The sequence below is a fragment of the Sus scrofa genome, chromosome 18 (assembly GCF_054392235.1).
Source record: "Sus scrofa isolate SSC_HxYL_T2T_F1_AM1 chromosome 18, Sscrofa_HxYL_maternal_Yorkshire_Landrace_v2.0, whole genome shotgun sequence".
Taxonomy (NCBI): domain Eukaryota; kingdom Metazoa; phylum Chordata; class Mammalia; order Artiodactyla; family Suidae; genus Sus; species Sus scrofa.
The window spans coordinates 40,275,001-40,292,110 of record NC_139400.1 but is presented as its reverse complement, the minus strand read 5'-3'; the positions used below and the strand labels follow the sequence as shown (position 1 = coordinate 40,292,110).

At 34.7% G+C, this 17,110-nt stretch overlaps 1 protein-coding gene across 41 annotated transcripts in view; it reads left to right on the top strand.

Annotated features, from left to right (window-relative positions):
- FOXP2 (forkhead box P2) overlaps positions 1–17,110 on the top strand; it is a 549,648-nt gene that overhangs the window by 494,875 nt on the left and 37,663 nt on the right. For all 41 annotated transcript variants that reach the window (XR_014833058.1, XR_014833057.1, XR_014833059.1 and 38 more), the window contains 4 exon segments: positions 5,272–5,485; positions 7,424–7,528; positions 14,831–14,918; positions 16,676–16,759. Coding sequence is in view for 38 of the 41 variants with exons in the window: in XM_085004682.1 (XP_084860808.1) it covers positions 5,272–5,485; positions 7,424–7,528; positions 14,831–14,918; positions 16,676–16,759 (491 nt within the window). In the remaining 3 variants the exon portion in view is untranslated.

Sequence of the window (17,110 nt, the reverse complement as noted above, 5' to 3'; positions counted from 1 at the left end):
TTCTTGCGAATCATCAAAATGTAGTTGATTGACTTGTCGTTTCATATTCATAAATAGTTTTGTATCCATGGAAGATAAGTGAACAAGTTGGAGTTGTGAATACTTTGTCTCATGAGCAATATGATAGTTTAAAAAATTTCCCCTTAAATTACCTGCAATTAGAATCATCTGTGGAGCTGCAAAAACAATTGATGCCTGTGTCTTACCTTCAGAAATTGTGATTTAATTTGTTTGGTCAGAGCACTGGAAGTTTTAAAAGATCCCCAAATGATTCTAATATGCGGAGAACCACTCTGCTAACGAGAATCTCTTTTTGACATTGTTTATTTTCTGCTTCTTATCTATAATATTTAAAATATTTAAAGTTTAAATATTTAAATTATATAAGTATTTACTATTAAGATACTTAATATTTTTAGGGAGTTCCCATTGTGGCTTAGCAGAAACAAATCCAATTAGTAACCATGAGGTTTCAGGTTCGATCCCTGGCCTCATTCTGTGGGTTAAGGATCTGTCATTGCCATGAGCTGTGGTGTAGGTCAAAGACACGGGTCAGATCCTGTGTTGCTGTAACTGTGGCGTAGGCCGGTGGCTGCAGCTGCAATTAGACCCCCAGCCTGGGAACCTCCAAATGCATCTGGTGTGGCCCTAAAAAGGAAAAATAAAATAAAATAAAATAAAATAAATAAATAAATAAATAAATAAATTTAATGCTTTTAAAATATAATATTCTTTTAATTAAGGATCATTATTTGTATGATGAACGGGTTATTTATCAAATATTTATGTGCCTACTACTCACTACCATATCATTGTGATATCATGGTGATACCTCTAATTGTCAATGCAAATGAATGGGATAATGGTAATAATATACTTTCAGAAGATAAGCAGGTACATAGGTTAAGTAAATCATTACTAAAGTTCAAAAACTAAATTATTAATAACATTTTTAACTTATATAGTCTCTAAAATATCTGAGTCTTTACCCAAATTATAAAATGTTTTTAGCCACTCAATCTGTTGGAATCAACTAGTACCATTCAAAATTCTTTAAACATTGGCCTTACAGGAGAGCAGTGCTCATAAATAGTTTACCTTTTAAGAGTCACGAGGTAAAGTCCAAGGTATCTTTGAGAACTGATTGAATTGGTTTTAATCCATTAAATCAACAACTGTTAAGCACATGCCAGGCACTATTCTAGGCACTGGAGGTATACCCATAAAAAAGAAACCCCAACTCTTAGTAAGTGGTGGAGTGAGACTGATGAAAACAAGTACAACAACTAACATAGAGCCTGATAAATGCTCTAAAGTAAAATAAAATAGGGTAAGGCCATAGGGAATGATAAAAGGCAAGTAGGGAGGGGCAGTGGTTGATGGTGTGGTCAGAGAGAAGTGAGCCTCACACTACCTGAGTGAAGGGAGGGAGGAGGCATGAGAAGATTTGCAACCAGAATGGCCCAGAATGTAAGGGCAGCCAGAGCCAAAGCTAGAAAGGGAGCAAAAGTTTGATGTATTCACGAAACAGCAGAGGCTAGTATAAGAGAATGAAATGCAGGGAGAGTGATGGATGAGGTCAGAGAGGCAGGCAAGAGCTAGATAATAAATGCTGGCACCTCAGAGGCCACAGAAAGGTTTCTTGGGTGGTTTTTTTTTTTTCTTCTTCTTATTTTTTTGTCCTAAGTGTTCTGGAACGCCAGTGGAAGCTTTGCCTGAGAAGTTCCATAGCCTAAATTACCTTTAAAGAGAATAATTGGGCTGATATATGAAGAATAAGTTATACAAAGGCAAGGCGAAAACAGGAAGGCAGTCCAGAAGCTATGGCAGAAATCAGGCCAAGCGTAGAATGTGGAGCAGAGAGGCAGCAGGTGAGATGGTGAGCGTTCTGATGCGGAAGACGAGCTGATGCTCTCAGAGAGAAACATTTGCTAATGGAGTTTTACTGTTAGGACACCCAGCACACGAAGCCAGGTAATCAAAAAGTCACAGTCAATTTCAGAATCCTAGGTTAAAGCAAGAATTAAAATAATTATTAACGATCTTCATATAGAAATTATTTCCTATGTGACAGAAATACCTTTACTAATCCATCCTCCTAGTTATAGAAAAAAAAATACAGTTTTGAATAATTTGGGGAACCTGAGTTATACTGTCTTTACTTTAAGACATAGTCTCAGACTACGTTTTAAAATCTTGAGGGGCCAGAATCAGCAAAATGATAGCTTTCTGTAAAAAAAGGTCCGTTTGAAATTGTGGTAGGCATAGCAATTTAAAGTTACCACTGTGACAAATCATTTGACCAGAAGTTGTATTTGGAACAGTGAGAACTTTCTTCCTGTGGGCTACTTATGGCTATGTCTAGATCAATGATTTTTCCATGTGCAGAGGTAAGGATGCGGGGGCTTTTCTCACTATCATGTTCTGTTCTCTTTCACTGGTCTCTTCTGCCTGTTTCATCTCACTTCACTCCATGCACCTCTCAACTGATCAGCACCACTATAGCATCTGATATGGGGGTAGGGTGGGGGGGGGGGATAGTTTGATTAGCATCCTTTTAGTAGATGTTATAGATAAATATAGTTATAAAGCATATAGATTTTGGAGCCACAGGGCATCGAGTTTGAATTCTGTCCACTGGTTATGAGCTTAGTGTTTCGGACAACGTATTTAATCCATCTGAGCCTCCATGTCTTCATCCATAAAATGTATTAATTCCTAATTTCAGGTGATATTAGCTGAGATTAGGAATGTAAAGCATCAGGAGTACCTGTTGTGGCTTAGTGGGTTAAGAACCTGACTAGTATCCATGGAGATGTGGGTTCCATCTCTGGCCTCACTCAGTGGGTTAAGGATCAGCATTGCTGAGAGCTGGGGCCTAAGTCACAGATGTGGCTGGGATATGGCATTACTATGGCTGTGGCAGAGGTCAGCAGCTCCGATTTGACCACTAGCCTGGGAACTTCCGTGTGCCATGAGTGCAGCCCTAAAAAAGACAAAAAAAAAAAAAAAAAAAGTATGTAAAGCACCAAAGTAGATGCTCAGTAAATGATAGCAATTGTTCGTATATTTTTTCAGTTTATCTTCATTCAGTACTTTTCATATTTTTATACTTTTATTATGGTTGATTTGCAGTGTTCTGTCAATTTCTGCTGTACAGCAAGTTATACATATATAGTGACCCAGTTTATATGGATATAGCAACCCAGTTATACGTATATATGTGTGTATATATATATATGTGTGTGTGTGTATGTACATATACACACACACACACATGCGCATTCTTTTTCTCATATTATCTTCCATCATATTCCATCACAAGTGATTGGATATAGTTCCCTGTGCTATACAATAGGACCTCATTGCTTATGCACTTCAAATGTAGTAACTAGCACCTACTAACCCCAAACTCTCAGTCCATCCCACTCTCTCCACCTCCCCCTTGGCAACCACAAGTCTGTTCTCTATGTCAATAAGTTTGTTTCTATTTTGTAGATAGTTTCATTTGTGCCATGTTTTCGATTTCACATGTAAGTGTTATCATACAGTATATGTCTCTTTCTGACCTACTTCACTTAGAATGAGAATCTCTGATTCCATCCATGTTGCTGCAAATAGCATTATTTTGTTCTTTTTTATGGCTGAGTAGTATTCCATTGTGTATATATACCACCTCTTCTTAATCCATTCATTTGTCAATGGACATGCAGGTTGTTTCTCTGTGTTGGCTGTTGTAACTAGTGCTGTAATGAACATAGGGGTGCATGTATCTTTTTGAATTATAGTTTTGTACAGATATATGCCCAGGCGTGGGATTGCTTTTAGTTCTATATTTAGTGTTCTGAGGTACCTCCATACTGTTTTCCATAGTGGTTATACCAATTTACATTCACACCAACAGTGTAGGAAGGTTCCCTTTTCTCCATGCCCTCTCCAGCATTTGTTATTTGTAGACTTATTAATGAGAGCCATTCTGACCAGTGTGAATAAAATATTTTAGGAGCAAAGGCATTCATGTAAGACTGCCTGCATTTAAATCACAGCTTTTTCATACGTAAGCTTTGTGACCTTAGATATATTTTTGAACGTCTCTCTCACTTTGTTTCCTTATCCATAAATTAACTGGTTATGATAAAAATGTCAACTCTATTGGATTGTAGTAAGGATTAAAAAGCATAAGGTATATAAGGAATATATGAAGTCACAGTACTTTGCATTTATAAGCATTATTTTATAAGTCGAATACTATAAACAAAAGTTTCTCAAGTCCCACTTCAAAATTACAGCTAGGGGAGTTCCCATTGTGGCTCAGCGGGTTGAGAATCCAACTAGTATGCAAGAGGATGCATAGGTTCAATCCCTGGCCTCACTCATTGGGTTAAGGATCTGGCCTTGCCACGAGCTGCAGCATGGGTCACAGATGTGGCTCTGTTTAGGCTGTAGCCGTGACATAGGCTGGTGGCTGTAATTGCAGCTCCAATACAGTCCTTAGCCTGGGTACTTCCATATGCCGTGAGTGCAGCCCTAAAGAGGAAAAAAAATTACAGTTAAAAGCTAAAAGATTGTACCTAGCCTTTCTATTTTCATTCCTCATAAATCAGGTAAATTTGCATAACCTGAACCAGTGAGTTGTTTAAAAAGAGTAGTTGATTTATTCTATCTACCAGACATAAAATGAAGAAGTTTAGATCTTATATGCTTAATTGGCCCATATAGGTAAGCATATTGGCATTTTTAGGACCTTAATATGAAATTCACTTGTATCCTTTACCTCTCTGAAAAATATCAAAATTGCCAGATAATTGTCAAGTCTATTTTTCTTTTGAGTTGAGTGTTTACTGTTTTCCTCTGACATTTTTGTTTTCCCTCCTTACTTTTTTCATTTCTTTTGACATGTATTATTTCCAAATGTACTTGTCTTTCAGTTTCTCACTGATAAAAACTTAATACTACCAATAAGTAAGACCTACTGTTGAAAGTTGAATAGTTTTCATTTGCAAATGGAACTTGCTGTGTTTTTTCTATTAATCCTTGATATTATTCCCAATACTGTTATTTCTAGTTCTAGTCTCAAATTGGTAGTCTTTAGCAAATAACTGATTGTTCAAGAGAAAAGCTATAGTGCTGATGGTGTAAAGTGATTGACTACTGTATTTTAATTGTTTTGGTAACATCACTTTTGTTGTTGGCATTAGTCCAGTAATAATACTGAGCTTATGTTATAAACTTTACTGTGTTATATTGGTGGGGCTTTCTTTCCTTTTGTAGCTGGCTTAAGTCCTGCTGAGATTCAGCAGTTATGGAAAGAAGTGACTGGAGTTCACAGTATGGACGACAATGGCATTAAACACGGAGGGCTAGACCTCACTACTAACAATTCCTCCTCGACTACCTCCTCCACCACTTCCAAAGCATCACCACCAATAACCCATCATTCCATAGTGAATGGACAGTCTTCAGTTCTAAATGCAAGGCGAGACAGGTAAATCTCATGAGATTTATTCCATAGCTATGACCAAATTTTACTTTCAACACTTGTAAACTTAAAAATAATGGGTTGTTCCTAACAGGGGCAAAATATGTAGAACCACAAATTACAGTAGAAACCAGAGTTCCTGTTGTGGCTCAGAGGAAACGAATCTGACTAGTATCCATGAAGACGCAGGTTCCATACCTGTCCTCGCTCAGTGGGTTGAGGATCTGGCGTGGCTGTGGCTGTGGCATAGACCAGCGGCTATGGCTCCGATTCAACCCCTGGCCTGGGAACCTCCATATGCCACGGGTGCGGCCCTAAAAAGAACAAAAAAGAAACCTTTAGATTATCTTGTATATTATTTTCATTTTAAAAAGTTTAATACCAGCAGTTTTATGGATAGAGGGAGGAACTTCTTGAAGAGAGTTATTTTTTTGTAAGTACATGTGGAATTATTGTGTCAATATATGTTTAATGGTTGAGATGTTGTGATTAGCCTGATTGACAAAATAAGAATTTTTTTTAGCATTTTTAAACTTAAGAACCAATTTCAAATAATTAAAGATACATACATATACCCCTTAATACATGTTACAGATATATACTTAGAAATCAGAGAATAGACACACATAAACAAAATAAACACAGGTATAATAAACCAGAAGATAGAAGGTCTGGTTTGCCTTTTTTTCTTGTGGTAACATGATGGAATTATAAACGTATAGTAATAATGAAGGTGGTAACTTTCTGAATAAATTTGATTCAAAATTCATTAAAAAATTTTTTTTTCTACAGTAACCAACCCTAAGTACATTATATTAGATACTTTTTCAACGTACGGTTTTAGTTGTGTAAAAACAGCCTTTGTAAAAGGAGCACCCATGTATTTTTGTCTGTCTAGTTCTATTTGGTCAGGCATATGGTTATCTACTTAAATCCTTTAATGTAATTTAAATCAAATACGTTAAGCTAAAATATTGCTCAACATGGAAAGTATCTTTTTTGAAGATAAAACATAAGTGTAGGATTTCTTAACAGAGTAGCAAAGTCTCCTATGTTATGTAGCTGTAAAATTCATATTTAAGTGTAGTAGATTGACAGTGTTCTATTATGTAATATGAAAACCTACCTAACTGTAACAAACTCTCTCATAAACAAATATTTTTTCAAAGAAACATATTTAATTACAGTACAGTTTAAAATAGGATAGTCTAATTTGGTAATGTTTTGGTCTTTGAGTATCATGAAAAATTTTTCTTGTTAGCTTTCATTGTTATAAAACGGTATGCCTTTGAATGCTTTCATGCTGTTGTTTTAATTGAGAGTAATTTGATGATTATATATCTCAGAAGTTGGGTGATGTCTCTAGGATGTGTCTATGTGATGTAATATTCACCTATCAAATGTCTTTGACAATTGTAAAAGCATATAACTAATGAATACTGTTCCAAAGCAGAAGTTTTTTAGTCAATTATAACTAGCTGAAATATATGTGGTTCACACATAAATATTAAACAATTTAAATGAGTCTCAAGGTCTATATCTTCTCTAAAATGAACATTTCAAAACGCTTATGGTGATTTTCCTGATACTTTCTTAAATGCATAGGTGTTTTTCTCTTGACCACACATGACTATATATATTTTATTTAGAGGTAAATGTAACATTAAGGTCATATGGCAGGATTAGCATATGATATTATACAGTCCTCTTAGTTTTTCATCCTTTATTAACAGTCATCTTTGGCTCTATTTCTCCTCTAATTGGAACATCATCTAGCCTTGGCAGTTGAACTATTCAATAGAACGATTAAATTTTTCTGACTGCTCTGAGCTGAATTGACCTGTTTTGACCTGTTTGTCACTGATCGTAACCTGACAGGCGCTAGCAGCCTGCAACGATTATGACTTTCTGAGATGAATCTGATGCCCTGTTCTTTTGCTACAGCTCGTCACATGAGGAGACTGGGGCCTCTCACACTCTTTATGGCCATGGAGTTTGCAAATGGCCAGGCTGTGAAAGCATTTGTGAAGATTTTGGACAGTTTTTAAAGTAGGTTTTTTACCTTTTTTTTTAGGGGAGGGAGTGGATTGTATGGGAGGTTTAGACACGTTGTTGTAAATAAACAGAAGAAAGCTGAAGGAAGAAACCAAAAGGTCCATCATAAGGCACACTGTAAGTTCTGTGTGTTCCAACAAGTGTGTAGCAAAGTCAAACCAGGAAAGTTAACTCTTCATCTTTACCTTTTTGTGAGACTATTTTATAAGTCATCCAATAAAGATTTTTGAATGAATGAAAAATCATAGCCTATTATAATACCGTTGTTAATAATTGGAAGGCATGTTTGCAAGATTCACTTAAATTTCAAGATTTCAATAAAAATTTCCAGTAAAATTATGAGAAGTCATATAATATATATATACATACCTGCATATATATAAGCACACATTATATACATATATTTAAACAAAAGACATTTTAAGGGTTTATTTTTTTATTGCAGACTTTATATTTCTTTGAATAATATTTGATGTATTTATTTAACAAGAATAAAAGTGAAATTACTAGTAACTAAAATTTTAAGAGAACTATATTTTCTCCATGTTGTTACTTGTTGCCCTGAGAATCATAGAGAAACATACATGGCCATATCATTTTATGTTAGATTATATGGCTTCTCTAGCCTAAAATAAAAACTTTGCATATCCTTCATTTCTTCATACATGATAATTTATTTTTTAATGCATAAAAGGTTCTTTTTCAAACGAGAATATGCATCTTTTGTGAAACATTTTCCATGCACAATTTCAGTATACAAGAGATCTAAACAGAGGGCTACAGATAGCTTTATGGAGATGAGTAACTTCACAGGCAGAGACTCTTATGTTGTCATGGAGCAGCTAACAGGGTGAATGAACTGTTTCATGCTTCATCAACAATTAAGTTAATTAGCTCATTTGAAATTGCACTGCTTTGTTGCCAGGATGTTGGCAGAAACATCAAAAAGATGTGTTTACAAATGGTAGACTACAGGGTATAGAGCAAAAGCACCTTAACAACAAGGCACAAGTACTTGGCATCATAATAACTTTATAACTGAATTACAGTAAGATTTCCTCAAGGATTTTTTTAACCTTTTAAAAATTTCTGACCAATTAAAAGAAAATGCACTCCTATATTGCTATGGTTTATAACTACCTTAAATGAAAATTTGTACTCCTGTTATCAAAAACAGTTGTGAGCTACCATTTTGTTGGGTAGGAAACTGATTTGAGTGTCTTAAATAAGAAAAGTACTTAAAATGTTATGTAGCTTTGCTGAAATTTTCCTAAGGAACAAAAAATTTGCAAAAACAAAGACAGAATATAGGGATATTAATTCATTAAACAGCTAATTTCCTAGTTCCTCACTAGAGTGTATTTGTCCTTATTAATGCTTTATTATTCCTTATCATTATGCCACTCTTTCTTAAATATGGCCATTTAAACTTTAAAACTAGCTTAATCATCATACATTTTATTGCTCTAAGTTGTTGTTTCAGATAAAATTCAAAATCTTTTAAGAAAAATGTCTTTCTTTCAATGTGATGTCCTTTATAGCACATGGAAAGGAGCATTTTTGTTCACCTCAAAATATTTATACATATTTTTATTACTAACAAATTTATAAATAGGAACTCTCATCTTGCCCTCCAAAGCTCTTTTTCATATTCATGTTGGTGCTTTTTAAAAACTGAAGAAGTTACAATTAAAGCATTTCCTTTCAATTAAGTATCAACTTTGGTTCCAAAGACTGACCATTTTTCCAACCCATTAACTTTATAGGGATGACAGAACAAATGACAGTAGATTTTAAGGCCTTTCTTTTAGTCCAGTTTTCTTGTGATATGCTTACATTCTCGAAGTCAAAAGATCTGTGATAAATTCTGTTAATAGAACTAATACCATATACTGTACTGAGATGAAGTGTTAATTAAACATATTTTCATACTGTCATTGTCCTTTTCTTAAAATGTGTGGAAAATTTGAAGGGAAGTAAAATAATACATTTTATTAAATTAATTTCAGTTATTCAGGAAAAAACAGTTGACTTCGTGTCTGTGTGGAAAGTGAATTGAAGAAGGCATCACCACCAATCCAAATTTTCTTGGAATGATTTTGCTTTTCTTTTGTAATAATGGAGAGAATCGGGAGTCTTGGCGGGGGTGGGGGGATGTCAGACAAGTCAGAAAGCTGTAAAGGGTTTTAGCTCTCAGTTTTTTTGTTTATCCATTTTCTAGAAATTTTGTGCCCAGTGTTTATTATAAAAGTTTTTTGGGAGAATACTGTGGTGGCATTTTTATTTCTAAAATGCCTGGAAATAAATTGTATAGCTTGAGCTGTCCTCTGAGATCAGACAGCTTATCCATTGGTTTGAAATAAGAGGAAACCATCCATTATTACTGTTTAGCCTATGTAGGTTTAATAACAAAGGATAATAGAAAATATATTCAGTCCCAAATTCCCTTTCTCACATTATATCCAAACAAACTTGTATAATTCCTCTATTTTTGCCTAGCACCAAATGAAATGCCACCAGAGGATGTATGCTTATGAAGAACATACATATTCTAAGCCATATGTACATATATATTCTTTAATATTCGATTGAAATTTTTCTATTGAATTTTTTAAAAAAAGACTAATTAGAAACATTCGTAATAGCAACGATGAAAGCAGAAAAATAAAAGAATGAAGAGAAAAGTCTAGATTAAAAAAGTGTGTAGGAAAATTTTTGAATTACTGTAAAGTAGGCATTGACAGAAGCTAACCATTTTTCAGATCACTCATTGAGGTTCTCCCTAGATGACTAAAAGCATTTCATATTAGTTCTTCATTATTGTCTTATAAATGTCAAGGTACAATAACATCCCACAAAACTTTAGTGTAGTTTGTCTGCAAAATTAATTATCATTCCATTGGCCCTAAGTCAGCTCGAATGTAGATGGATTGACTTTTAGAGTTTAAACGAAAATGTTTACAATAGAACATTCAAGTTGGCAGACAGGCATTCTTGAACCCACATATACAGTTCCTAGCAAACAAAACATGTTCTGAGGTACAAAGATAGAAACACTTTTTGAAGAAAGGCAAAATAGTTAGTGTCAATAAAATATCAGTGTATTAAAGAGCACTTAGTTGATAGAGGAATTAAGTTTATTACAGACAGTAAAATTTTAAGGTTTGACACTGTATAAATAGCAATAGAAAAGGTGGTCGAAACAGAATAGTTTATTTAATGGAAATTTGTTATCATTTATCTTCCAGCTGACTACTCTAAAAATTATGCTCTTACTTAGTGTGTATTGTCTATTTCTTTGTCTTTGACTAGGCAGCATGGCTACAAAATTATGACCTCAAGAAGGCATTCTTTGAACTTGTCAGAATGTTGTTTCTTTTGGTGACAGTGCCCCCATCTCTCAAAACTAAGGCATCTCACATAATCAGCTAAATGAATAGTGACAGCTAACATTTTGTATTTAAACTCCTGTCAGTGTTTAAACATAAAAAGCTTGATGCAAAATAAATCAAACACCAGTGATATGCAAGTGAAACATTTTGTTAAAACAGTCTCTGACATACTTGGATTTAAGTCTGATCCCTTTTTAGCTTATAAAATGCTATAACTTTAAGTGATTTTGAAAAATCTAGAGGTTAAAATTGAATTGCTAATCTGAGGTGTATATAATTGAAGTTACCACATGCATTCATAACCTTAAAAGCTTCATTAAAGATAATTGTACATTAAATAAATTGGAAGGATCCTGTCCTACTTTTGGTCTTCCTGAAACACTTGCTTAATTGTTTTTAGAAAGACTTGCCCTATTTACGTGGTTTTTTTCCTAGTTAACACTACCTACCTAGCACACAGATTCAATGCAGTTTTGAAAGAACGTCAGTCGACCACATCATTTATTCCATTTTGAAAACAAAAATCAATATCCCTATAAAGTGACCCATAAATTAGAACTGGCTCACACAATGTTTGTTCAGTGCTGCCTTTCTGAAGGCACCCTTTGCATTTTTTCTTCACCTCTCTGTTTGAACTGCAGTCTCGGTAAGAGGCTCATTAGGGGACATTAGGGACTGGAGCTAACCAGAATTCCAGAGCTTGCTTTGCTCTTATTAATGCATAGTAGAGTAGAATGCATTTAAATATTTCATAGGCATTCAGTAATTTGTGTGTAATCGCCTTGTTAGCAGACCAGTAGAAGTAGAACAGGCCTGTGAAATGGTGTTAGTGATTGCATGGGTAATTTACAGACCTTTGCCATCAGAAAGAGTATTATTGTTGGCTAGTATGAAGCTGTGAAATAGAACTAGCAATAAGTAAAAAAAGAAACTTAATAAAGGTTTTGTAACAAGCATCTTCAGGGATAACAACCCCACTTGGTCCTTTTGAAGCAGCTATAATTTATGACATAGGCAATATATCAAATGCATAAGATAGTATTATGGAGCATTCATATGAAAAGGGTATTTGCAACATTAGTTCCAACTTCCTGCAAGGGACATGATTAAATGATTAATGAAATGTCCCTTTGCATATGCATTTTGAAACAGCAATTAGGCACTGACTGAGAAAATCCACCAATCCTCTCATTTTTCAGTATTATCTCATTCTTGATTTATAAATCATAGAGAATTTTTGAATAGCAATATGTAGTACCTGAGATAGTTACAAAAACATAAAAGAGAATAATTTGGGCACAAAATAGTCATAAATACATAAATTCATAATTTAATGTTAATACTCGGCCTATTTATTTAGTCGTATTGCATTGTATTTATATCCGACACTATTTCTGTACTTTGATTGGCATAATTAAGTAGGGGGAATGAATAGGCACTATTATTTTACATATCACTGGTAAACAATAGCGAGGAAAGGAGAAGGGAGATGTGGCAGAGGTATGTATGTGTTTTTCAAGTTCTCAGTAATCCACTGGAGGCTGTTCTATAAATGATCATTGAAGGGCTGCAAGCTAGCCTATAATTACAGGAAAGAAAGTGGCAGCTCTGGCATTTCATAACTATGTGTCCTCGAAAAGTGCTTTGTGAGTTTGTCACCAATGATAATTTAGATAGAGGCTCATTACTGAACATCACAACACTTTAAAAACCTTTCGCCTTCATACAGGAGAATAAAGGACTATTTTAATGGCAAGGTTCTTTTGTGTTCCACTGAAAAATTCAATCAAGACAAAACCTCATTGACTATTATTGTAGTCTACAGTCTCTATTCTAATAAAAGCTGCATAGATAAATTGAATAGGTCTCTAAGACCCAAGTATATAATGCAAACATTTTGTACTTTTTTTAGTTCTTTAAATATAGGATAATTATTATCACTAAGGAGTAAACAAATATATAAAAAAAAACCTTTTTAAAAAGTAATTTCTTGCAAAAATAAACATGCAAAACTGAATATATCTTTGCTCCCCAAACTGTATATCCGAGTTGTCTTCTTCTATATACACCCTAATCTTTGTGTAGAGCTGAAGCATTTTTAAAAATAAGCATTTAGACTGATCGTGGAATAAATATATGTGTGTTCCTCAAGAGTTCAGGGTGAAAAAAACCGTAAGAAAATACAGCAATATCAAGCCTTAGGACTACAGCTCCCACTCTAGTACATTGATGGCAAATTGACTCATTGCTCATTACAATTGGAGGGAACGGGAGAAGCAATTTTTAAAGGTCTGGTTAATGAGGAATTTGTGATGTCCCAAACTAACCTCTGGTTTACTGTACCAGTCCCTGCCTTCTTTTCAGAAAGCATGAGTGAATTTTAGTTTTCGTTACAGTTAGTTTCTAAACCAAACCAAACAGAGCTGGTCTAAGAGCAGACAGGTGGAGTGGAAGTGCCTCTCCTCCCTGTAACCACACACCTCAGACCTGAGCTGGTACACCTCGCTATTGTAGTCCTCAGTCTCTTTTCAACCAAGAATGACAACTGTGCTAAGACAACATGGAGGTTTTGTTGTTATGATCAGTGAAGAGGTATTGAAATGAACTGATTTAATCTACCAAGAGATGGCTCATTGTCTGTCGGACAAAGATTTCTAATTGCTCGACCTGGATCTACTAACAAATAAACCTATGTATTTATAAATTAGTCCTTTCTCAGAAACGTCAGTTTAAATCTTCTTCAATGGGTTGCATATTTGTCTAATTTTTATGTTTCAATATTAATTTCAAGCAATGTAGGTAAATAATCTAAATGGGCACAAAAGTATACTTGCTGAATTTAGTAGAATTATGGCTGCACTGAATTTTTCTTACCTTTCTAAATGATACTTGAGCCCAAATAGAAAAATCTGTAAATTCTTATTTAATTTTGTGAATATTTTGTTTAACATTTCACGTAGATGTGTGGATGAGAGTGTCTCTTAAGTTGGTGCCTTAGTTTGCCTGTTTGCCTGTGAAATAGATATGACAAAGGATATTAAATTACTTGAAGATTTTTTTTTAAGTTTAAGAAGGCAGCAAATAAATGATATATTACAGATTACATGTTCATTGGTGATGCTGCTCTACTAAATTACTTTTGGTGTATCAACATACCACTCATTAAAGAGACCTTTTTAAACGGTATGAAATAATAGTAATAGACTACTACGTAATCAAGATCAGAGTAAGAGCATGAGAATGTCTTATCTTTTCTCTACTCTTCTGTAAGATTAAGACAGATGTCTCCCCAATAGGACACTGGACATGAAATGTCAGTCTTACCCTTCTGATTATCAGAATCTTCATTGCGCTTTAATTATTAGTAACTGCAAGTGATCATTCTTCATAAGTATTGATGTTTCCATGGAGTGGTAATTTGCCAGCTTTCCATAATTCACACCACATCCTGGTGAAATAAGACATCACTCACTAAATAACATCACAGGAGCCACAAACTGTTTTAACAAAAATGGGATAGAGAATTGTCTTTGTTCTCCTCAGAATCACTTTCGGTTCATATATTTATAAGGTACCTTTCTTTTTTGAACAAAAATGGCATGAGTATATGAAATACATCCAGTGATTTCTACTATTATTCTGCCCATGGTTTGGGGAAAATATTTTTTGTAAAAACAGATAAGCTTAGAGATAATGACATTTTCTGCTTTTTAAAGGGTGTCTTTATATTGCATAAATAATTTTCACTAAACGCACAAGCATATTTAAACTTTTTTTGGTATCATTTCAAGGTGTTCTTTTTTCCCACTGTGGACGAAATAGGATTTCAGTGGTTGTTAAGTGAAGCATATGCCACTGAGATAGATGTGGCTTAATACTGCATTTGTGTTATGTGTTTGTTTAGGCACCTTAACAATGAACACGCCTTGGATGACAGAAGCACTGCCCAGTGTCGAGTGCAAATGCAGGTGGTACAACAGTTAGAGATACAGGTTTGTCAAAGACCCCCTCGATGAACTCCTTTTGCAGACTTCTGGTTATTAAATTGAGGACTGGGCAGATCCTGTGTCTTGTGACACAGTAACTCCTAGAAGTACATGAAATTTTAGATTGTTTATGATAATGATGGTAATGATTGATAATTCGGGGGGGGGAGGGTTGCTGTAGTTTAATGTACTTACCATGTGGACTTATATAACCTTTAGACTACATCATATGTATTTGGCCATCCCAAAGGAGTCACATTTAAGTTTGCCCTAATAAAGGTTATATCAAACCCCGTAATTGGATATGATTTTATCACAGAGGCAGTTTTTATATGAGCTAATCTTGATTTTTTTTTCCCCAGGAGATTTTATATTATAGCAAAAAGGCTTTACAATATCATGCCTTGTTTTAATACCTCCCCCCCAAAAAAAAACCCAAAAGACAAAAAAACTTTCTCTTTTCCACCTCTAGTGTATTTTAAATAAAGAACTTGTCAGAATTCTCAAGACTTATCTTAGAGTAATGGCAAATCATTTATAATATCACAGATGGTAATAAATGTATCGCTATAATATATAAATATGTATAAATGTATTGTATCACTACAATGTATAAATATGTATAAATGCTGCTGGCTTAAGAAAAATTACTGTTAATATTGAAACAGAATTTGGCCAAAAATAAATAGACTCACAAAATTGATCAGAAAGCAATTATATCACCCTCAGTATCCTTTTTCCTACATTTATCCTAACCCTCTAAAACTTCTTTAATATTTCGCCTTAAAGATTATTTTTTCTCAGCCGAACCAGTACCTTGTTTCATTTAATTAAACGTACAATTTATTTGTCTTCACACTTTACTACGTCTTCAATTGTTTGAAATTTATCATTCACTAAACCCTTGAATGTCATTGCTTGTTTCCAGAGAGCTGCTAAAAATACTTTATTTTTACTTGTAAAATAATCAAGAACACAGAAAAGCATCATTGTGGCTGTCGTTTAAAAAGCCTTTTTATAAACTTGTTTACCATTTATAAAAGGCAGACTCACACATAAGAGTTGGGCTGATACAGTCTGCAGTGTGACCAATTATGCTTCCTTTTTTTTCTTTTCTTTTCTTTTTCTTTTTCTTTTTTTTTTTTTTTTTTTTTTTGGGCTGCTGTGTCTGACTGATGGAAAAGTAAGGTCCGTCACTTGTAATGAGACCCAGTGCAAGTGTAGATGCCTACTCTGTGGCAGAGTTCAGCGTTTCACACTGCCTGGTCTCTGTCACTCTATTGAATTAGATTGATGATGGCAGATTGCAGGGGGCACTAACTGGACCTCAGTGGGAATGCATGAAGTGTGGAGACAATCCTGGCAGGCACTTCGCTTTGAGAACCCTTCACCCCTTCACAGCTGCTGGCACAAGTCCATTGCTAACAGTGTCCACAGGACTTTAAAGAGACACCATGGGCCTTCTAATTTATGGTTTCAGCAACTTGTTACTGTCGAGGCAACTGTGACCTCAATTCTCTTATTGACAAAAAGATGAAGTGTTATTTGTTTTCTCTGACCTTTTAACATAAGGAAAGCTATAAAAGTTTCCCCCCTTCCATAGCTAAAGTTGCATTTCCTCGCAGATAAGTTCCCCCGGACACAGACTTTTATATGCAGGAATCATTACTTGGAGACAAGCTCAGTGATAAGATGTATCACTGCAATAAAATAGCTGTATCAGTCATTTCTAAAATGCTTCTGATCTCACTCTTTCTTAACAGCTTTCTAAAGAACGCGAACGTCTTCAAGCAATGATGACCCACTTGCACATGCGACCCTCAGAGCCCAAACCATCTCCCAAACCTGTAAGTGCATATTGCTTTATAAACAGTAAATAGCTCTACCGATGTAACAGACTAAGAAAATGAACAATTTAGGGACAGTTAGAAAACAATGAGTGTGATGAAAAATATGGCAATAAAAGGAAAGGAAAATGCAATCGCTTGTCAAATTGTATGTTTCTTTTAAAGTAATGCTATCTTTTACAAAATCTATCCAATCTACACCGTGGGTGACACTAAACAAAGTACACCTATCAGTGCGCAAATCACCGCCTTGAGGCTGAAGCCAGAGAGAATATCTTTCTGTGATAGGTTTACAGATATTAAAAGGAAACCCACTTTTGTGCAACCTGAGAAGCAGTAACAGGACAAATC